At 37.3% G+C, this 25,294-nt stretch overlaps 1 protein-coding gene across 1 annotated transcript in view; it reads right to left on the bottom strand.

Moving 5' to 3' along the window:
• The window catches only part of HSPH1 (heat shock protein family H (Hsp110) member 1), a 116,593-nt gene extending 97,781 nt beyond the window's left edge, over nt 1-18,812 (bottom strand). Inside the window, exons 1-2 of the mRNA XM_053708468.1 lie at nt 18,495-18,812; nt 15,883-15,940 (exon numbers count right to left, since the gene is read on the bottom strand). Of these exons, the coding sequence (XP_053564443.1) occupies nt 15,883-15,940; nt 18,495-18,601 (165 nt within the window). The 5' untranslated portion in view covers nt 18,602-18,812. The remainder of the gene's footprint in view (nt 1-15,882; nt 15,941-18,494) is intronic.
• Nucleotides 18,813-25,294: the final 6,482 nt, after the last annotated feature.

Genomic DNA, 25,294 nt, shown 5'->3' with positions numbered 1-25,294 from the left:
CCTTTTACCAGAATAGACGACAAACAGAGAAGATGTTTGTCTGAAAACTTTTGTAGCTTCTAAATAGAATTTTAGAGCACGGACTACGTCCAAATTGTGTAACAAACGTTCCTTCTTTTAAACTGGATTTGGACACAAAGAAGGTACAACTATCTCCTGGTTAATATTTTTGTTAGAAACGACTTTTGGAAGAAAACCAGGCTTAGTACGCAAAACCACCTTATCTGCATGGAACACCAGATAGGGCGGAGAACACTGCAGAGCAGATAACTCTGAAACTCTTCTAGCAGAAGAAATAGCAACCAAAAACAAAACTTTCCAAGATAACAACTTAATATCTATGGAATGTAGAGGTTCAAACAGAACCCCTTGAAGAACTGAAAGAACTAGATTTAAACTCCAGGGAGGAGTCAAAGGTCTGTAAACAGGCTTGATCCTAACCAGAGCCTGAACAAAAGATTGAACATCTGGCACAGCTGCCAGTCGTTTGTGTAGTAAGACAGATAAAGCAGAAATCTGTCCCTTTAGAGAACTCGCAGATAATCCCTTATCCAAACCTTCTTGCAGAAAGGAAAGAATCTTAGGAATTTTTATCTTATTCCATGGGAATCCCTTTGATTCACACCAGCAGATATATCTTTGCCATATTTTATGGTAAATCTTTCTAGTTACCGGTTTTCTGGCCTGAACCAGAGTATCTATCACAGAATCTGAAAACCCACGCTTTGATAGAATCAAGCGTTCAATCTCCAAGCCGTTAGCTGGAGGGAGACCAGATTTGGATGTTCGAATGGACCCTGAACAAGAAGGTCCTGTCTCAAAGGTAGCTTCCATGGTGGAACCGATGACATATTCACCAGGTCTGCATACCAAGTCCTGCGTGGCCACGCAGGAGCTATCAAGATCAACGAGGCCCTCTCCTGTTTGATCCTGGCTACCAGCCTGGGAATGAGAGGAAACGGTGGAAATACATAAGCTAGGTTGAAGATCCAAGGTGCTACTAGTGCATCCACTAGAGTCGCCTTGGGATCCCTGGATCTGGACCCGTAGCAAGGAACCTTGAAGTTATGACGAGATGCCATCAGATCCATGTCTGGAATGCCCCATAATTGAGTCAACTGGGCAAGTTCCCACTCCCCCGGATGGAATGTCTGACGACTCAGATAATCCGCTTCCCAGTTTTCCACACCTGGGATGTGGATCGCAGATAGATGGCAGGAGTGATCCTCCGCCCATTGTATTATTTTGGTCACTTCTTTCATCGCCAGGGAACTCCTTGTTCCCCCCTGATGATTGATATACGCAACAGTCGTCATGTTGTCTGATTGGAATCTTATGAATCTGGCCTTTGCAAGTTGAGGCCAAGCCCTGAGAGCATTGAATATCGCTCTTAGTTCCAGAATGTTTATCGGGAGAAGAGACTCTTCCCGAGACCATAGTCCCTGAGCATTCAGGTATTCCCAGACCGCGCCCCAGCCCACTAGACTGGCGTCGGTCGTGACAATGACCCACTCTGGTCTGCGGAAGCTCATTCCCTGGGATAGGTGGTCCAGGGTTAGCCACCAACGGAGTGAATCTCTGGTCTTCTGATCTACTTGAATCACTGGAGACAAGTCTGTATAGTCCCCATTCCACTGTTTCAGCATGCACAGTTGTAATGGTCTTAGATGAATTCGAGCAAAAGGAACTATGTCCATTGCTGCAACCATCAACCCTACTACTTCCATGCACTGAGCTATGGAAGGACGTGGAACAGAATGAAGAACTTGACAAGCGCTTAGAAGTTTTGACTTTCTGACATCTGTCAGAAAAATCCTCATTTCTAAGGAATCTATTATTGTTCCCAAGAAGGGAACTCTTGTTGACGGAGACAGAGAACTTTTTTCTATGTTCACCTTCCATCCGTGAGATCTGAGAAAGGCCAGAACCATGTCTGTATGAGCCTTTGCTTTTGAAAGGGACGACGCTTGTATTAGAATGTCGTCCAAGTATGGTACTACTGCAATGCCCCTTGGTCTTAGAACCGCTAGAAGGGGCCCGAGTACCTTTGTGAAAATCCTTGGAGCAGTGGCTAATCCGAATGGGAGGGCCACAAACTGGTAATGTTTGTCCAGAAAGGCGAACCTTAGGAACTGATGATGTTCTTTGTGGATAGGAATATGTAGGTACGCATCCTTTAGATCCACGGTAGTCATAAATTGACCTTCCTGGATAGTGGGTAGAATCGTTCGAATGGTTTCCATTTTGAACGATGGTACCCTGAGAAATTTTTTAGGATCTTTAAATCCAGAATTGGTCTGAAGGTTCCCTCTTTTTTTGGAACTACGAACAGATTTGAGTAAAATCCCATTCCTTGTTCCGTCATTGGAACTGGGTGCATCACTCCCATCTTTAACAGGTCTTCTACACAATGTAAGAACGCCTGTCTCTTTATTTGGTTTGAGGATAAGTGAGACATGTGGAACCTTCCCCTTGGGGGTAGTTCCTTGAATTCCAGAAGATAACCCTGAGAAACTATTTCTAGCGTCCAGGGATCCTGAACATCTCTTGCCCAAGCCTGAGCAAAGAGAGAGTCTGCCCCCCACTAGATCCGGTCCCGGATCGGGGGCTACTCCTTCATGCTGTTTTGTTAGCGGTAGCAGGCTTCTTGGCCTGCTTACCCTTGTTCCAGCCTTGCATCAGTTTCCAGGCTGGTTTGGACTGTGAGGCATTACCCTCTTGTTTAGAGGATGCAGAATTAGAGGCCGGTCCGTTCCTGAAATTACGAAAGGAACGAAAATTAGACTTATTCTTGGCCTTGAAAGGCCTATCTTGTGGGAGGGCGTGGCCCTTTCCCCCAGTGATGTCTGAGATAATCTCTTTCAATTCTGGTCCAAAGAGAGTTTTACCCTTGAAGGGGATGTTAAGCAATTTTGTCTTGGATGATACATCCGCTGACCAAGACTTTAGCCAAAGCGCTCTGCGCGCCACAATTGCAAACCCTGAATTTTTCGCCGCTAATCTAGCTAATTGCAAAGCGGCATCTAAAATAAAAGAGTTAGCCAACTTAAGTGCGTGAACTCTGTCCATAACCTCCTCATATGGAGTCTCTCTACTGAGCGACTTTTCTAGTTTCTCGAACCAGAACCACGCTGCTGTAGTGACAGGAACAATGCACGAAATGGGTTGTAGAAGGTAACCTTGCTGTACAAAAATCTTTTTAAGCAAACCCTCCAATTTTTTATCCATAGGATCTTTGAAAGCACAATTATCCTCGATAGGAATAGTAGTGCGCTTGTTTAAAGTAGAAACTGCCCCCTCGACCTTAGGGACTGTCTGCCATAAGTCCTTTCTGGGGTCGACCATAGGAAATAATTTCTTAAATATAGGAGGGGGAACAAAAGGTATGCCGGGCTTCTCCCACTCCTTATTCACTATGTCCGCCACCCGCTTGGGTATAGGAAAAGCGTCAGGGTGCACCGGAACCTCTAGGAACTTGTCCATCTTGAATAATTTTTCTGGAATGACCAAGTTGTCACAATCATCCAGAGTAGATAACACCTCCTTAAGCAGTGCGCAGAGGTGCTCTAATTTAAATTTAAATCTCACAACATCAGGTTCAGCCTGTTGAGAAATTTTTCCTGAATCTGAAATGTCCCCATCTGACAAAACCTCCCTCATGGCCCCTTCAGATTGGTGTGAGGGTATGACAGAACAATTTTCATCAGCGCCCTCCTGCTCTTCAGTGTTTAAAACAGAGCAATCGCGCTCTCTCTGATATGCAGGCATTTTGGATAAAATATTTGCAATATGGAGTTATCCATTACAGCCGTCAATTGTTGCATGGTAATAAGCATTGGCGCGCTAGAAGTACTAGGGGCCTCCTGCGTGGGCAAAACTGGTATAGACACAGAAGGAGATGATGTAGAACCATGTCTACTCCCTTCATCTGATGAATCACCTTGGGCAACTTCATTATCTGTGACAGTACTGTCCTTACATTGTTTGGACGCTATGGCACAATTATCACACAATTTTGAAAGGGGAGACACATTGACTTTCATACATATAGAACATAGCTTATCTGAGGGCACAGACATGTTAAACAGGCTTAAACTTGTCAATAAAGCACAAAAACCGTTTTAGAACAAAACCGTTACTGTCTCTTTAAATTTTAAACAGAGCACACTTTATTACTTAATATGTGAAAAAATATGAAGGAATTGTTCAAAATTTACCAAACTTTCACCACAGTGTCTTAAAGCATTAAAAGTATTGCACACCAATTTTCAGAGCTTTAACCCTTAAAATAACTAAACCGGAGCCGGTTACAGATTTAACCCCTATACAGTCCCAGCTACAGCCTTTGCTGTGAATTTACCAAGCCCAGAGGGGAATACGATACCAAATGACGCCTTCTAGGAACTTTTCCAACTTCTTTCAGGTCCTCACACATGCATCTGCATGTCTTGCTCTCAAAAACAACTGCGCAGTAATGGCGCGAAAATGAGGCTCAGCCTACAACTGGGAAGGCCCTTCCTGACTGGAAAAGGTGTCTAACATAGTGCCTGACGTTAAAAAACGTTCCCCAAGTTTATAAGTGTGAATTATCAGCATAAACATGTATAAAATGTCCAAATAAAGCAATCGATTTAGCCCATAAAAGTGTCTACCAGTTTTATAGCCCATATTAAGCCCTTTATTCTGTTTGAGACTAAGAAAATGGCTTACCGGTCCCCATGAGGGGAAATGACAGCCTTCCAGCATTACACAGTCTTGTTAGAAATATGGCTAGTCATACCTTAAGCAGAAAAGTCTGCCAACTGTTTCCCCCAACTGAAGTTACTTCATCTCAACAGTCCTATGTGGAAACAGCAATCGATTTTAGTTACTGTCTGCTAAAATCATCTTCCTCTCACAAACAGAGATCTTCCTCTTTTTCTGTTTCAGAGTAAATAGTACATACCAGCACTATTTTAAAATAACAAACTCTTGATAGTAGAATAAAAAAAAAACTACAACTAAACACCACATACTCTTTGCAACGGCAAAGAGAATGACTGGGGTGGGCGGAGCCTAGGAGGGACTATATGGCCAGCTTTGCTGGGACTCTTTGCCATTTCCTGTTGGGGAAGAGATATTCCCACAAGTAAGGATGACGCCGTGGACCGGACACACCAATGTTGGAGAAAACCTGTATGTTGAAACAACTTTCTTAACAGAGTTTCCATTTTTAATCCATGGGCTCTTAAAACAAAGAGCTATCCTCAAACGGGATAATACGTTAGCAAGGGTGAAGATAGCGCCATCCCTTTTAGGGACAGAAACTCACAACTCCATTGAGAGTCCAGGACCGGGAACTATTTGTTAAAAGGAGAAGAGAGGAACAATTCTTAATAACGTTCACCATCTAACAGCAGCAGGGAAGGATAAGGTACCAACTTGTCCTCAAACTCTATCCAATTTAGGAATCAAAGGTTCCTCAGGCAATTTGGCCCCTAGAACCACTGAATTCACCAAAAAAACTTCCTTTAGAAGAAAGCGCAAATTCCTAAAACTAAAGTCTGATTCCTCCGCAGCCGGAGGTTCAGAGGCAGCAGACTCTGACCCAGAATGTTCATACTCTGAAGTCTCAGAAAGAACTTAATCCTCCGATAACCCTAGATGTGTGAGTGAAGGAGAGCCTCCATCAGAGGCTTAAGTACACTTAGATAGAGGATTCAGCATTATAGTGTATGTCACAAGAGCAGTTCAAACCAAACAATGTCTTAGAATAAGAAAGAATTGGAAGAAAAATAATACTGATAAAGAATAACTAAAAGTACAACAATGAGCGAGAAATGCTAGAGTGCGATATCAGTGTAGTTAACGTTATTTAGATATATTACTAAAGTGTAAATAGCAGATATTTAAAACAATTCGTACGGAGATGACAAAATTACAATATTACCGTTAGCTATGTTGTACACAGTAGAACAATTTATGTATATATAAAACGTGGCTCAAATCGCTAAAATATATATAGCAGGTGCATATATCAATGCATATAGAGATGACAGGGTAAAAATGCAAACTGCAAATATGTAGCTTAAGAGTGTTGCTAAAAAATACAGAAGGGTGAGTATCAAAAATGCGTATAGACATAAAGTAGCAATATAAACAAAATAAATAATAAAATACGATCTAAAACATTGATATAAGGTTAAACACTGGTTATAGACAGAGATTGTTAAGATTGTGGACGATAAACGGAAATATTAAGTTCATGGATTAATTAAAAAAAAAGGATTGGCTAATCTTAAAAAAGGGTTGTAGTGAAAAATGTGCACAAGGGATATATAAATATCCCAAAAGATTATAAAAATAAAAAAATGGGGTTTGATAAAAAAAAAAGAAAAAAAAAAAGAAAAGTGTCCCAAAGAATATAGGGAATGTGAAATGTCCAGAAAAAAAATAAGGTTAAAGTGTCCCGTATGGTGAGGTCAGATACTAAGTGAAGTGGGTCTCCACGGGTAGCAACTTGATAAAGGCCTCGTTGCAGGCTGAAACGCGTAGACTGTTCTTGAAATACAACATACCAGCCCGAGTTTTTAAACTGTTTACCGGTGAGCACATTTTCAATTGTACTTTCATTATCGAGTTTGTTTTGTGCAGCCCTTTCTTCTTTTTCTTCACATGTCATCTCCAATTGGACACACACTTAAGAATTATAAGTTACACTTTGGATTTCATATCTATTTTTCACCCCGGAATCCGACTGAACTTACCCACACTTGCTACCCGTAGAGACCCACTTCACTTAGGATCTGACCTCACCATACGGGACACTTTAACCTTATTTTTTCTGGACATTTCACATTCCCTATATTCTTTGGGACACTTTTTCTATTTTTTATCAACCCCCATTTTTTATTATTTTTATAATCTTTTGGGATATTTATATATACTTTGTGCACATTTTTCACTACAACCCTTTTTTAAGATTGGCCAATTTTTCATCCATGACCTTAACATTTCCGTTTATCGTCCACAATCTTAACAATCTCTGTCTATAACCAGTGTTTAACCTTACCCCAATTTTTTTCCTTTCATGATTCAGATAGAGCATGCAATTTTAAGCAACTTTCTAATTTACTCCTATTATCAATTTCTTTGTTCTCATGTTATCTTGATTTGAAAAGGCAGTAATGAAAGGTTAGGAGCCGGCCCATTTTTAGTTCATCCCCTGGGTAGCACTTGCTAATTGGTTTGCTACATTTAGCCACAAATCAGCAAGTGCTACCCAGGTGCTGAACAAAAAATGGGCTGGCTATAAAGCTTATAGTACTGCTTTTTCAAATCATGATAGTATGAGAAGAAAAATTGATAATTAGAAAAGAAAAATTAGAAAGTTGCTTAAAATCTCATGCTCTATCTGAATCATGAAAGAAAAAAAAAAAAATTTGGTTTAGTATCCCTTTAAGCATTTTATTAAATATTTTATTTCAAATACGCAAGCAGTACCTCTATTGTACATTACATAGTTGCAGTTTATGTTCCTACTTTGTTATCTCTATACGCATTTTCGATACTCACCCGCTGTATTTTTTAGCAACACCCTTGAGCTACATATTTGCAGTTTGCATTTTTACCCTGTCATCTCTATATGCATTGATATATTCACCTGCTATATATATTTTAGCGATTTGAGCCACGTTTATATATATACATAAATTGTTCTACTACTGTGTACAACATAGCTACAGTTAATATTGTAATTGTTTTATCTCCGTACGAATTGTTTTAAATATCTGCTATATACACTTTAGTAATATATCTGAGTAAAGATAACAACTAGAGCTGCAACAACTAATCGTCATAATCGATAATAATCGATTATGAAAATAGTTGTCAACTAATTTCATAATCGATTAGTTGGTTTGCAATTAGTTGGTCTGTGCACAACACCAGCTGCTTCACTCCAATGAACTCCTGCACATGGTATTGTGTTTTATGGTTATGTCCTTAGCCTAAAGGACGCCTACAGACGTCTACTTTTCACTTTTTCAGGACAGTATACGTTTACAACTACCCATGGCTTATGTGCAACCCAGATATAATAGTCATCATTTGGATTGTTTATATTAAATCTGGTGATTTGGAACTATGCTTTTCATGATATAGTGCCAAGCTTGTTGTTTACACCTTGCCGCTAGATTGATGGGAGTTATTTAAAATGATGTGCACTATTATCTGTTTGCACAATTATTAGCAGATCGCTTAGCGCTTCCGATTTTGTTTTTTTATATTTTTAATAAATTGTGATAATATGTACCAGATTCAACCTTTATAAGTATATATTAGTTATTTTTAGAGCGGACTAGATATTTCCCCTAACCTTATAGCTGGATATTTACCATTGCATATAGATATTCAAGATATTTTTATGTTAGAATGTTAGAATGAAGTCAAGGGTTACTTTATTGAGAGGCCCCTTGCCAAGGTAGAAAACACTTAGCATTGGTGAAGAGCTAACAAAGATAAATAATCCTACTTTTGTGAAATTGGCAAAACCCTACTTATACACCTCAACAGCCTTTTTTCTGCTGCAGGAAATATAGCTGCAAACAGAGAACCAACCTTAGCCAGAAGCATGTGGACATGTTGAGATTTTTGCATTTCAATGCAAAGTTTCTGAAAGAGTGAATAACAGAATGTTATTAACAGTGATTGTCTAACTTTCTAGTTCTACCTCTTTTCAAACAGTTTGTGGTTTTTGTTTTGTTTATATTTGTAACACTCATTATGTGGATTTTATTTAAAACATAGAAAACTATTATTGATTCTCTTTCTATCCGATTAATCGAAAAAATAATCGGCCGATTAATCGATTATGAAAATAATCGTTAGTTGCAGCCCTAATAACAACACTGATATCACACGCTAGCATTTCTCCCTCATTGTCGTACTTTTAATCATTCTTTATCAATATTATTTTTCTTCCAATTCTTTTATTCTAAGACATTGTTTGGTCTGAACTGCTCGTGACATACACTACAGTGCTGAATCCTCTAGGTGTACTTAAAGGGACAGTAAACCTCAAAAATAATGTTATATAATTTTGCACATAGTGCAGAATTAAATAACATTATATTAGCGCAAACTTTATAAAACATAATAAACCCTTTGAATTTTTTTTAAAAAACGGCTGTTTTACAGACCCGCTCTCTGTGCTCTTCTGAGCGGGTCAGTTTTTTCACACAGCGCATCGGGCCAGCTGTATAGTCACAGCCCGGCCCGACCACGCCATTATACACAGTGCAGCTCGGTCCTGCTGTCAGACAGAGCAGGAGCGAGCTGCACTTAGTGTTATGGCCCGATGCGATGTGTGAAAAAAACAGACCCGCTCAGAAGAGCACAGAGAGCAGGTCTGTAAAACAGCCGTTTTTTAAAAAAATTCAAAGGGTTTATTATGACAGGACTTCTTAAAACGTACAAGAGAAAGAAAAAGTCTGGCACTGTGAAAGTAATGTAATAGGAAAAAAGGGATATTATATTCCCTGGTGCTAACCCTTTATATAATTACTCAAAAAAGGAGGAATGGGGGGGGGGGGGGGGAGACTGGACAAGAAGGGGTTAATTAGCACTCATTCCTATAGTTTATGGTAAATAAGTTGATACATTCAACTATGCATTAGGAAGATAATTAAGTTAAAACTAATTATTAAACCACTATAAAAGAGAGTGTAAGAAGAATAAACACTCTCACCGTTACCAAAAAATGCTCCACACTCACACTGTTAATATCACACTGCAATATACCCAGACAGTGAAACACAGATTCAACCACCCCCCTGTATTCCTGGCCAGTAACAGGATACGCTGGCTTCAGGTGACAGGGATGGTTTCTATACTATGTGACACGTCCCTTGCAGCTGATTGACTAAAGCGTGAGTAACAAAGTAGAAAATATTAAAAACACTATGCTTCATTAAGCATACTGCTGTGCTTCGCACAAACGCGTTTCGGCCGAGTAGCGGCCTTTCTCAATGTGCAACTTCGAATTGACAAGACGAGTGTCTCGCTGTGAGTGCCTTATATATCCGTCTCCTATTTCATTTACCCAATCGCAGCGTGCGTATTGTTCACGCCCACCTCTAAGCCACTCACACGCGATTTAGTATTAGCGTGTCATGGGATGAGAGTCAGTATACGATTGGTTACTCGTGAAATCCTCATAACCAATTGCTGATAACCTTTAGTTCTCTACGGTCATTATGAGGAATGGATATTAGGATAACTGTAGCTGAGATCACTCTAAATAGTGCGATTCTATGTGCACCCAGAAATTGTGGTTCCAAGGGCCAATTATGTTTTAAGAACAAAAGTCAGTATTTACGGTGTGCAAATAATATATACACAGCGTGCCAAATAGTTCTAGATCATAGATAACAATTATGGCTCATTATTAGATTTATTAATATTGATAGCTCTCACGGTACAATGCATAAAGCATTGATTACTTGGTAAATATAATAAGATGAAAAGGATATATTTAGCCTTAGCTGTCTCATTTACATAGATCATTTCTCATTATGTAAAAAGTAGCATTTACCCAGATATGTAATGATTTATATGTCACCACACAATAAATATTTTATCGTTACACATACTGAAAAGCAACGCTATGCCTGTGCAAATAGAAATTCCTGCTTGTGCAAGGCATCACTATGAAATCATTGTATAATGTGTGAAATGATAAAAGATACATAACCCCTTATATGCTGGATCTATTATGTGCAGTATGACATCTAACATACAAACATCTAGATATTTTTTACTACATTTTTGGAGACAAGTAAAAAGCAAACCGATATAAACTTTGCGGTTCAATAGTTTTACATGATTTACGTTTGTAAAATATCATGTCCATTACCTTATTAAATTATGATGTGCTAATTGATAGCATAATCCGTTGTGCATATCATATTATCATCTAAGGAATTATCTCTGGGTGCACATTAGAATGCAACTAGCTAGAGATCATCAAATTAAGTTATATCATTACAAGGAATAAAGTTGAATCGTACAGTGAATTATCAGAGGAATGCCCAAAAATTATTATTCTCATTCATGCCATTGGGCATGACAGTATTAAGATTAAATATCCATCTCGCTTCTTTTTTTAGCAAAATTTGTTCCATATCGCTACCCCATATGCCAGGGCGTGTACTTTCCAGTCCCCAGAATTTAAAAGTATTGGTCTTTCCTTTATGATGGTGTAGAAAATGCCTGGCAACACTGGTGATTTGTTTGCCTTTTTCTACATCCTTTGCTGCGTTACGTATATTGCTAAGGTGCTCAGTGATTCTAACCCCCATTTGTCTAGTAGTCATACCTACATAAAAACAGTTGCAGCTACATGACAGACAATAGATCACATTTGAAGTTTTGCAAGTGATGTGATTCTGAATTGTCCACTTTCTATTATATCTATGCATCATGTATTTCTTTTTAACCATATATGTGCAGTTTTTACAATTACCACATGCTATGGATCCTTTATATATCGGAGCTTTTTTGGCATTTCTGTCAAAATGACTGGAGGTTAATTGATCACTTAAATTTTTAGCACGTCTATTAGGTACACATAGGATTCTCTGGGATAATGAAATTTAACTGTTCATCTAGTTGTAAAATATGCCAGTGTTTTGATAGTATATTGGATACCTGTTGGCTTTGGTTGCAATATGTGGAGATGAATCTTAGCGAGTTTGAATTTGCCTCTATCTTTTTGGGTCTTAGAAGTTCCTCCCTATATTTGTATAATGCTTTCTGATAGGCTCTCTTAAGAGACTTTCTAGAATAACCCCTCAAAAGTAGTCTATTCCTTAATTCATTAGCAGCCTTTTGGAAAGATTCTAGTGATGAACAATTTCTACGTATCCTCAAATACTCCCCAATTGGTAAACTCCTAATAGTGTTAGGATAATGAGAACCATTAGCGCTAAGGATATTATTTGTGGCCGTAGGCTTTCTAAAGGTTTCCGTCTCTAGATTGTTGTTACATTTTAAAATAGATAAATCTAGGAATTCTACCTTTTTATCATCATATGGCATGGTGAGATATAATCCAAAGGGATTGTCATTAAGGGTCGAAATAAACTCATGGAGTAATTCTATAGAGCCCTCCCATACAAACAAAATGTCGTCTATATACCTGGACCAGTGGGTGATGTACTTGGTAAACTGTAGAATATTCGTGTGAAAAACTACAGTTTCCTCCCACCAGCCCAGGTATATATTGGCGTAAGTAGGGGCGCAGGATGTCCCCATCGCGGTTCCACACAGTTGGAGATAAAACTTCCCATCAAAGACAAAGTAATTGTGTTCTAACACAAATTCCAACAGGTCAATGATGAATTGCTTAGTTTCATCTGTGAGGTCTTTATTTTTTGACAAGAAATAGGACACTGCTTTGCAGCCCCACTTTTTGTCTATACTTGTATATAAAGACTCCACGTCACAAGTTACTAATATGGATTCCGATCTTACAGTCAATCTGTCAATTTTGTTCAGTATGTGCATAGAGTCTCTGGTATGAGAGGGCAAAGCATCCACTATATATCTAAGTCTAGCATCCACATATCTACTGGCCTTTTCAGTCATTGACCCAATGCCAGAGACAATAGGGCTTCCTGGTGGGCATTCCAGATTTTTATGGATCTTAGGTAATAAATAAAGTGTTGCTATTGTGGGGTGTTTGACATCTAGATATTGTAGCTCTTTTTTATCAATGATGCCTTCAGCAGCTGCTGAACAAATCAATTTTTATACTGTTTAAGAAAATCTTCCGTTGGGTTTCCAAAATTTTTTAATAATTTTTAGGGTTATTTAATTGTTTTTTTCAGTGGGCCATAATACAATATTCCCTCCCTTGTCACTCTGATTTGGACATCAGTCCATTGTTTCATAGATTTCAGTGCCAATCTTTCTTCTTCAGAAAAATTGTCTTCCAATGTATCCATTTCTGGTGGAATTGCTAATATGTCTTTGCACACTAAATCAAGAAACGTTACAGTGTTATGTGAGGTACTAGGGGGAGGTATAAATTGAGATTTTGTTTTTAGTATATCGCGCCACTTTGTCTCACTATATACTGTCTCTTTGGGATCCCTTTCAGATTCTTCTAAGAGGGAGATAAGATATTTTATTGCTATTCCTCTGATAATTCACTGTATGATTCAACTTTATTACTTGTAATGATATAACTTAATTTGATGATCTCTAGCTAGTTGCATTCTAATGTGCACCCAGAGATAATTCCTTAGATGATATTATGATATGCACAACGGATTATGCTATCAATTAGCACATCATAATTTAATAAGGTAATGGACATGATATTTTACAAACGTAAATCATGTAAAACTATTGAACCGCAAAGTTTATATCGGTTTGCTTTTTACTTGTCTCCAAAAATGTAGTAAAAAATATCTAGATGTTTGTATGTTAGATGTCATACTGCACATAATAGATCCAGCATATAAGGGATTATGTATCTTTTATCATTTCACACATTATACAATGATTTCATAGTGATGCCTTGCACAAGCAGGAATTTCTATTTGCACAGACATAGCGTTGCTTTTCAGTATGTGTAACGATAAAATATTTATTGTGTGGTGACATATAAATCATTACATATCTGGGTAAATGCTACTTTTTACATAATGAGAAATGATCTATGTAAAGGAGACAGCTAAGGCTAAATATATCCTTTTCATCTTATTATATTTACCAAGTAATCAATGCTTTATGCATTGTACCGTGAGAGCTATCAATATTAATAAATCTAATAATGAGCCATAATTGTTATCTATGATCTAGAACTATTTGGCACGCTGTGTATATATTATTTGCACACCGTAAATACTGACTTTTGTTCTTAAAAAACATAATTGGCCCTTGGAACCACAATTTCTGGGTGCACATAGAATCGCACTATTTAGAGTGATCTCAGCTACAGTTATCCTAATATCCATTCCTCATAATGACCGTAGAGAACTAAAGGTTATCAGCAATTGGTTATGAGGATTTCACGAGTAACCAATCGTATACTGACTCTCATCCCCTGACACGCTAATACTAAATCGCGTGTGAGTGGCTTAGAGGTGGGCGTGAACAATACGCACGCTGCGATTGGGTAAATGAAATAGGAGACGGATATATAAGGCACTCACAGCGAGACACTCGTCTTGTCAATTCGAAGTTGCACATTGAGAAAGGCCGCTACTCGGCCGAAACGCGTTTGTGCAAAGCACAGCAGTATGCTTAATGAAGCATAGTGTTTTTAATATTTTCTACTTTTTGTTACTCACGCTATAGTCAATCAGCTGCAAGGGACGTGTCATAGTATAGAAACCATCCCTGTCACCTGAAGCCAGCGTATCCTGTTACTGGCCAGGAATACAGGGGGGTGGTTGAATCTGTGTTTCACTGTCTGGGTATATTGCAGTGTGATATTAACAGTGTGAGTGTGGAGCATTTTTTGGTAACGGTGAGAGTGTTTATTCTTCTTACACTCTCTTTTATAGTGGTTTAATAAATAATTAGTTTTAACTTAATTATCTTCCTAATGCATAGTTGAATGTATCAACTTATTTACCATAAACTATAGGAATGAGTGCTAATTAACCCCTTCTTGTCCAGTCTCCCCCCCATTCCTCCTTTTTTGAGGACTTCTTAAAACTCCAGTCTCATTGCTTAGCGTACTACCCTCCATAAGAGACTACTCCGAATCTTCAGAGACATTTTTCTGCCAACCTCCTGTGACGAAAGGCAAAGAATGACTGGGGGATGAGGGGAGTGGGGGGAGGTATTTAATCCTTTGGCTGGGGTGTCTTTGCCTCCTCCTGGTGGCCAGACATAGCAGACCTGATAGAGATATATATATATATATGAGATGTGCAGACTCCCATACTCTATATTGTGCAGACCCCCATACTTTATAGCTATAAAATGGATATAGATAGATATATACATACACACACATGGTTCATCTTGTCTTTTTTTAGTTTTCTCACTTTTTGTGATAACATTTTCAACTATTTCATAATCAGAGCACTGAGGAATTCTGAATTGGGGCAGGGGGGCACCTCCCTGAAATGAGTTTTTGCAGGTCGGGATGTCTGTCAAGAGAACAAAGTAAGTTTGATGATAAAAGTAAACTGGAAACTTATTTTTATCTTTGTCATTTGGCCCTAAAGTTCCACTGTCAGTACCAAACCTTAAAAGGGACAGTCAAGTCCAAAATAAACTTTAATGATTCAAATAGGGTATGTAATTTTAAACAACTTTCCAATTTACTTGTATCACCAATTTTGCTTTGTTCCCTTGGTATTCTTAGTTAAAAGCTAAACCTAGGAGGCTCATATGCTAATTTCTTAGACCTTGAAGGTCACCTCTAAGCTGAATGCATTTTGACAGTTTTTCACCACTAGAGGGCATTAGTTCATGTGTGCCGTATAGATAACATTGAGCTCAAACACGTGAAGTTACCTAGGAGTCAGCACTGATTGGCTAGAATGTAAGTTTGTGAAAAGAAATGAGATAAGGGGGTAGCCTGCAGATGATTAGATACAAGGTAATCAGAGATAAAATGTGTATTATTATAACTGTGTTGGTTGTTCAAAACTGGGGAATAGGTAATAAAGGGATCACCTATCTTTTAAACAACAAAAAATCTGGTGTTGACTGTCCCTTTAATCCTCCCAAGTTGACAGTTTTTAAATAGCTAAATTAATTTTAAAATGAAAGGGATGTTCTAGTGTATTTTTTATTTTTTTTTACTTTCTCTAATATACAATGTTAAAAACAAATACTGCAAAGGCAAAAGGCTTCTCAATAGTGAAAGACACATACCTGATTTTTAGCTGCAACACCAATTGTTCTGTTTTTTGCTCCAAATGATACTACGGCTCTGTATTTAAAATAAAAATTATACAGTATATAAGTATGGAAAAGTTGTCCTTAAAAAGGGACATCATACCCAAGTGTTGAAACATTTGAAAGTGATGCAGCACAGCTGTAAAAAGCTGACTAGAAATGATCACCTGAACATCTCTATGTAAAAAAGGAAGACATTTTACCTCAAATTTATTTTTATAAGTATTCACACCTCAACATAAAGAGACTTTAAGCAGCCAGTCAAGATGCTTGTCCCAGGACTTGCTAGGGAGTGTTCATCTGTCATGTGCAGGCACAGGCATGTTATTTTCCTATTTAGTTTAACTAAGTTTTATGAAATCGTATGAGATTACAGCAAAGGCAAAGCATTACCTCAGCACTGCTGATTGGCTATATTTTTCCCCCAACTTGCAGCTGGTGAGCTAAAGAAATTGCGAGGTAAAATATCTTATTTTTACATAGAGATGTAAAGGTGATATTTTATTGTCAGCTTTTTACAGTTATGCTGCATCACTTTCAAGTGATTTAGCATATAAGTATTATGTCCCTTTAAAGTGAAGGTAAACTTTGGTGAATGAAAGCCCGTTTTTTAAAAATACTATTAAAAACAGGGGCACTTTCATTCATCAAAGTTTACAAAGCAGCCGTTTTGATTAAAAACTTACCTTTTTTTCTTTTCACAGCCAGATCAGCTTCCCCCTCCTGGAAATCCTCTTCACACGTCAGCAATGACTAATCCGGCTTCCTCCAATCACGGCTTTCCCCCCAGGGTAATCATTGCCTGAGGCCATGCTGTGATTTGTGGAAGCCGGATTAGTCATTGCTGACGTGTGAAGAGAGGATTTCCAGGAGGGGGAAGCTGCTCTGGCTGTGAAAAGAAAAAAAAAGGTAAGTTTTTAATCAAAACGGCTGCTTTGAAAACTTTGATGAATTAAAGTGCCCCTGTTTTTAATAGTATTTTTAAAAAATGGGCTTTCATTCACCAAAGTTTACCTTCACTTTAAGCAAATATCAAAATACATAGCAATGCATATTTAACAAACAACCGAACAAATATGAATATCAACTAGAGTAAAATGCTACAATACTAGCAAATAGCAAAGGTTGTAATGTAACAAGTATCAATTGTGATTTTTCTTTTTTTAAATCTTTGTTGAAAGGTAAATGGTTATAAATAAAGTTGCTTTCACACAGAACAGTGGTAGTAAAATTTTGCATGGAAAACTGCAGCCTGCACTACAGGCAAAAAAAAAAAAGTTGCATAATTTCCCAGCCCATCAATTAAAAATACAGGACATATTAGTTAATCAGGAAACCTCAAGTAAAGGGTTACGTACATGGTATATCATTTTTGTAGGGGATTGTGGGGGATATGTTGCAAGAAAAAAATAGTTACAGCTTTGTTAAACTTGAAATAGCTTTTGATACCAAACACTGGAGTGTCCAAACGTTACGCCTTGGCATGCAACAAAGCTGATTAACTGGACTCCTCTTAAAATGTTTATTCATTGCAAAAATACTTTGTAATATGCTTTTTCGTTACATAGTGTTCCACCCTTTTATGAAAATTTTGTAGATTACGTTCCCTTATACATTCCACACAGTGACTGATTTATATGTATAATGACTCATTTATGCCTTAGGTAAAAAAAAAAAAAAAAAATGTATATATATATATATATATTTTCACATCAGGGGCTTCCATCCTCTACAGCCGACATATACCTTAATATGTATCCACTTTATAGGAATTAGATTGTGTGTGCACAAGCATGTTTATGACTTTTTAAATTGCTAGTTTTAAGTATTTATTTGTCCCCATGTCCACAATGTACAACAATAAAACAGAGAAAGCTCTCTTACTTCATAAACATTTCAAAGCTTGGTAATAATTTTAGAAAAAATATGCTTCCAAAATATCTTATCAAGGAAATAAATAGAAAGATATTTCACTTGTAATACATTTTTTAACATTCCTGGATATTAGTCTACTTTATTTATTATGAAGACTTTCATTGGAAAATTACTCATTTAGTGTAATATATATATATATATATATATATAGTCATGTTGGGAATATCCAGGTTATGTATAACATAATATAAGGCCTTGTAATGGTTCATACTCTCAGGAATATCAAACGGTTCTAGAAGATTCCAGACATTTCTATCCTGCCTACGTCACTGTCGCACACAATCTCGAAGCGCCGTGACATCACTCAAGCTGCCATGGGAAGGCTATTTTATCTGGACATCTGGCTGTGAGGAGGTTTCCAGATAATAAAGCCGATATCACATGACAATGAGTGTAAAATACATCTATTTACTAAATGAGTTAACTTGATGCATCACTGAGAAGTGACAGTCACATATATTGTGCATGTAGTAAATTGTAGTGTATGAATGAATGAGCTCATCTAATCCTACACTGACAGGTTGGTCAGTATTACACAGACAGAGTCCTACACGTTGGTCATTATTACACAACATCTTGGTCCTCTGCATCGAGGACAAGGATGGCTGCGTTTAACTGTTTAGAGAACTCAACCCTCCTTTTACATTACTTACGGGGTACACCGATCGCTGAACTCGTTGGCTACGGTCTCAATACCGCCGGCTCTGGCGATGGCGACGTGACAGTTCTGAAAACCCAGATCAAAGCCTACCACCGACATGGTGATAACGGACTTGCCGCAAGCTAATGAGAGTCAGAGTCTCAATATACTATCAGCGCTCAGTATGTCACAGTATAGTGACAATATAGACAGGGCTAGAACAATAAGGCGCTATCACCAAGCTCCGCTCCTCGTATTTCTCTGCGAGTCAATATGAGAGAGGAGGGGGCGGCACAGCTACATATAAACTGTGAGAGAAGCTTCCAGAAACTGCAGCTTCTCATCACTAGCTGGGCTCCACGTGCGGCTTCCGGTTCCGCATTCTGGACTCTTCTCAAATTCTCTATGCTGCTGGCCAATGGGAGGGCAAAGAATTAAGGGACGTCACTGATCTCCGAGGCAACGAAGACGCTGGAGATGGGAAGATGGACCAGAGTCAGTTATCCATTGTTTTATAATGAAATAGCTTGTCAATAAAAGATTTATGCACCGCATGTCTAGGAAGCGATGTATGCGTCATATATTACATAGCAAGATATTAACTGAACCAAAACAGCAAGTTTTGTATAATCACTAATAACTAGGCTTACCATAATTTTTAGAGGTCAAACTGGGACCACCTGGCGCGGTGCCAGTGGGGGTGTGGTCAGGGGCGTGGTCAAGGGATGTGCCGATTACCAGTCCTTTTAAAGTAGTAGCTTTTATGTGCGTAATATTTTGTGGATACTCTACCCTTCCTCAGTCAAATAACAAGTGAATCACACAGTTTAAATAGAGCATAACACCACCCCCTAGAGAAAAAGGCACCATTACATTGTCATGGCAACCCATACACAAAATGAGCAAACAAATCATCTAAATCTCAGATTCAAGCATATTTAACAATTTCATAAAATAGTGAAAAGCATATACATCACACAATTTAATGTCTGCAGTGTAATATGTGTTTTATGTATCTAATTAAAGGGACATAATACTCATATGCTAAATCACTTGAAACTGATGCAGTATAACTGTAAAAATATCACCTAAGCATCTCTATGTAAAAAAATTAAGATACTTTACCTCACAATCTCCTCAGCTCAGCAGAGTAAGTTCTGTGTAAAAAGTTATACTTCACCTGCTCCCAGCTGCAGGTAAAAAAAAAAAAATGAAGAAATGAACAGCAGCCAATCAGCATCAGCAGTGCTGAGGTCATGAACTCTTTAACTATAATCTCATGAGATTTCATTGTAAACTTCCCTAATCTGAATAGGGAAATAATATGAGAGTGCATGAGGCTTATCCTTTCAGCTGTCCCAGGACAGACACACTAATATGCTGCTTAGAAATCCTTTACAATGGGATGTGGATACTGAGGAACTTTTGAGGTAAAATATCTTTCTTTTTTACATTGAGATGTCCAGGTGATATTTTCTAGTCAGCTTTTTACAGCTATGCTGCATCACTTTCAAGTGTTTAAACATTTGGGTATTATGGCCCTTTAAGGAACAGAACTGGATACTGACAAGGCATAAATACAAGATTGAATGAAATAAGTAAAAAAGAAGCACATATCTGCTAAAGCTGTTTAAGAGGCTACGCTATACCATAGTGCAGGAAGATTACAGCCAAAATTCTATCTTGCATAGAGTAAAGCAAGATCCACGTCAAAAAACCCTGCCTGTCTGCACTTCCTGGTCATACCCATATGATTCCCCTAAAGGTGTATCACCAGTGATGTCACCAGGGGTCCGGGGGGGGTTAAATTCCCAGAAAAATAAAGAAAGTAGTACTACAAAATTAAAAAACGCTACGCTGCTCACTGTATTACTAATTGTGAACTTTGAAGGCCACAAACATTAAGCTAAGCAGGGCTGTATGTCACAAAGTACCAACATCTAACTATGCTGGAGAGGCACAGCCACAGACTCACAGTCTGGTCATTTTGAATAATGTGTCCGGGTTTCAGGCGGTCTGAAACCCGGACACATGATTCAAAACCAGGAGGTGGCAACCCTACTGGGACAGAATGAACAACCGGGTGGGACACTGGGACAGCGCCTCCAAACAGGGACAATCCCAGTCAAACTGGGACTTCTGGTAAGCCTACTAATAACTGCTGTGCGGAAAGGATACGTTACATTTAATTAAAAGTGACTTCTGTGAATTAAATTCGATGTCATACTATTTTACAGTTGCTAGGTAACGTGAGTCCAAGATGCAAAATCTGTGCACATTAAGTTTTGTCTAATTTACTTAAAGGAAAAGTTAACTTTCAAGAACCCCTATGCAGCTTTGTAAAGTAAATTGAAAATTAGTGTGACTTTAATTCATCATTTTTATAACATCATTAGTATTAAACCTTTAAATGTACCTTTTACAACGCTCGGTCCAATCGCAGTAACTCTGCCTGGCTATTACATTTTTTTTTTCTTTTTTAATGACGAATACCCTTTAAACCATTTTGATTGGTCCCCTACTGGTGTCCCACAATGCTATATACGCATGCGTGTCTCAAGTAATTTTCGGCTGCAAAATATGCACATTCCTGAGACACGCAAGCGCATTCTCTGTCTTGAAGAATTCACAGTAGCAATGTTTTTCTGCGCATGTGCAAAATAATACGGCTCACGAGAACACTCGCGAATGTACACGTAAGAGTGGGTGGGACCGGTCTTACGTGTAAAGGAGAGAAATCAGGAAATCAGGGTCGGTTCCAGAATGAATTAAATGGGGGGGCATTTTTTTTCACGAGGGGGCACGCATTTACAAAGCATGTATGAGAGTCAAAATAAGAGCAGACTACATATTCTGCAGGAAAGTGTAGCTTTTGGCTGGCTTATCCCCCACTATTAACATTTAAAGAATATGTGCTAATTCACTAGGTAAAATAATGAAGTCTAAATCCTATGTAGTGCACTAAAACAGAGCCATTAAACTTGAGACCCCCATTGCAATAGCTCCATAAAAACAATTCACTCCTTAATCACTATGATCCAAAACCCTTAAAATCATTCTCAAATCTCAAGTCCCCTAAACAGCCCTGCACCCCAAACCCCCCAATACAATTAACCCCTTTGTTTGCAATAGTAGTGAGGATCCTTTTTCAGGTACTGGTCATTTTGAAGATTAGATTTAGCTATACCTGTTTCGCAATAACTAACGGATATCAGGCTACTTAATACAACCTATGTACTGTGAACCTATAAGAATATGATTGTATCATATAAATATAAGTCTATAAATGGCTACAATGGATACAATCATATTCTTATCATGGTCTATTGTTTAAGAAAATGAGTAACTCACGATAGTTAGGTAAAATTAATAGGGTTAAAGACAAGTCCAAAAAGTCTCTAATTAACTTCCAATTCCAAATAAGAGGTTAAGACACAGAGCTCCTTGCAGATGCGTGATGCGACTTCACAGTTCGGCAGCTAACTCCGCCCCCAGCATGCAGCATTACATAACAATTAATTATTTAATTTATTATTTTTAAAGCATATGATCATATCAATATTTTTTGAGGGGGCACAGCATTCCATTTGGGCGGGCATTGCCCCCAATGCCCCCCCTTGGAGCCGACCCTGCAGGAAATGATTGGGTGGGCGGAGGAAGTGCGGAAAAAGGTATGAGATTTAGGATATAAATAACTACTAAAGACTAATGTTTTTTTTTTTTTTGTTTTTTTTTAAAATAATTAGAGACTGTACTTAACAAATAAAGATTAATGGATGGCATTAATGTTGAGGCTCTAAATTTACTTTCACTTTAAGGTTATATTCATTTTAATTTAATTTAGTTCATTTTATAGTGCACATATTGTGCTTAATAATTTGCAGCCATAGTTTAAATGGACAGAATAATATAATGCGAAATACACTGTAAACGGGCAGGCATAGACAATTTTGAGCTGTGGTCCTTCTATGATTAGTGGATGGGGCCACAGCAGGGAGGATAGTGCTGCAAACATGTCATGGGTTGCGGTGTCCTCGGTGGAGCTGAGGCTATCCCTGAAAATTAGGACATTTGCCCAGGTGGAGACTCTATGGGTTGGACAGTACCTGTGCCAATCCTGCAGGGACCTGGGCAGTTGGGAGGTCTTTTTAGAGAACACACTGATGTTTACTAATTTTTATAAACACTCCATGTAATTATTGTATTACGCTTTTTGAGACAAATTATCAGCTATATAAGGCATACAGACGCTAACATGCTTAGAGAATATTGAGAGACCTGTTAGAGAACTACATGCCCAAGAAGCATATGCTCAAGGAATTGCCCCTATTCAGCCCACTCCCCAAGGCTGTGAGACTCATTTTACAATAGAAAAATAAAGTATGCTTCGAATTTTGTATGTTTGGTACAATATTAGCTTTGCATTTTTAAATTGCATTGAACATTAAATAAAACATTTTTTACTGTGTATAATGAATTCATTTTTTATACTTTAAAAGGGATATTAAAGTCAAAATTAATTTCTCATGGGTTGAATAAAGCATGCACTTCTAAGAGTGCATTCTTAAAAATTAGGACAAAACTCGTCAAAAACCACAGAAATACAAAAAGATAGGTTCCTCTATTTTAGGTAAACTTATAACTTTATTTACAAAACTCATTGATTAATTCAGTATGACATGGCCAACTTAGCACCGATCTTCCCTCTTGTCTCTCAACTACGACTTAATCACATGTCTTAAAACTGTTCATTCATTGGGTCATCAGGAGGATGGAGCATTATCTATGTACAGAACTGCACTCTATGCTCTGCAGTCACTCCCATCCCCTTTTTGTGCTCTCAAGCCAAGCGTGGGTTTGTGGCTTCATCTAAGGCCAACCATAAAGACAAATGAAAATATTAATGTGCTGAAGGTTACATATCAGGCACATATATAGGCAACTACATTCTTAAGGCTCCATTCATACGTCCTGTTGCTTTAGAGTGCAAACTAATTGCAACTAGTCTGTTATAATTTAACGTTTCAGGATCATTTCTACAAAAAAAATAATAATAATGATTTTATCATGATCACAACCATAAGCTGCCCAACAGCCATAGCCATATTTATTAGATACTGATTTTAGGAACAAAGTCTGTATATTTTTGATTATGTTGTAGTACCCGTTAGAAAAGTGTAAACATCAAAATAATTGCTTCCTTTTCTGCTATGTTTAGTGGCAATATGTGGTGTTTTGTTAACTCCGTCAGATTATATGTCTGACGGAGTTGACAAACATATTATTTTCCTCCTATATTCAAGCTATTATTAGCAAAAATGTTAATTTCATGTTTTTCATGCACAATGTGTTATTCAGATTGCACCATGTACTAGAAGTTGTCTATGCACCATGACCATGAAAACTGTTACCTTGTATCTAAGCCTCTGTAGACTGCCCCCTTATGTTAGTTCTTTTGACAGACTTGCATTTTAGCCAATCAGTGCTGACGGGGTAAACACGTTATCTATATGACACACATGAACTAGCACTATCTAACCACGAAAAACTGTCAAAATGCACTGAGATAAGAGGTGGCGTTCAACAATTTAAAAATCAGTCTGAGCTTTTAACAAAGAATACCAAGATAATCTTTTCCAAGGTGGATGCGACAATTTTCACTTCAGCCATTTGATTTACTATTTCCTTTGAGAGTAGTTAATTGTTTCAGGGACCCTATGGATATGAGATTTTGATTCTTTCCTTGACAGGCCTTGTTTTCTACAAGTGGGTTCCCCCCTTTTTTTTACAGCCTTGACATCACTGGGTTTATTATTATTATCGGTTATTTGTAGAGCGCCAACAGATTCTGCAGCGTTATATTAGCATTATATGGTAATGTATAATATTATATGGATAGCATTATATGGTAATTTATAACATTATATGGTATAGCATTATATGGTAATGTATAACATTATATGGTAATTTATAACATTATATAGTATAGCATTATATGGTAATGAATAACATTATATGGTATAGCATTATATGGTAATGTATAACATTATATGGTATAGCATTATATGGTAATTTATAACATTATATGGTATAGCATTATATGGTAATTTATAACATTATATGGTATAGCATTATATGGTAATGAATAACATTATATGGTATAGCATTATATGGTAATGTATAACATTATATGGTATAGCATTATATGGTAATGTATAACATTATATGGTATAGCATTATATGGTAATGTATAACATTATATGGTATAACATTATATGGTAATGTATAACATTATATGGTATAGCATTATATGGTAAGGTATAACATTATATGGTATAGCATTATATGGTAATGAATAACATATGGATAGCATTATATGGTAATGAATAACGTATGGATAGCATTATATGGTAATGTATAACATTATATGGTATAGCATTATATGGTAATGTATAACATTATATGGATATCATTATATGGTAATGTATAACATTATATGGATATCATTATATGGTAATGTATAACATTATATGGATATCATTATATGGTAATGTGTAACATTATATGGTATAGCATTATATGGTAATGTATAACATTATATGGTATAGCATTATATGGTAATGTATAACATTATATGGATAGCATTATATGGTAATGTATAACATTATATGGTATAGCATTATATGGTAATGTATAACATTATATGGATATCATTATATGGTAATGTATAACATTATATGGATATCATTATATGGTAATGTATAACATTATATGGATATCATTATATGGTAATGTATAACATTATATGGTAAT

The sequence above is a fragment of the Bombina bombina genome, chromosome 3 (genome assembly GCF_027579735.1).
Source record: "Bombina bombina isolate aBomBom1 chromosome 3, aBomBom1.pri, whole genome shotgun sequence".
Classification (NCBI taxonomy): Eukaryota; Metazoa; Chordata; class Amphibia; order Anura; family Bombinatoridae; genus Bombina; species Bombina bombina.
The sequence above is the reverse complement of the archived record's forward strand: the minus strand, read 5'-3'. Positions and strand labels throughout refer to the sequence as shown.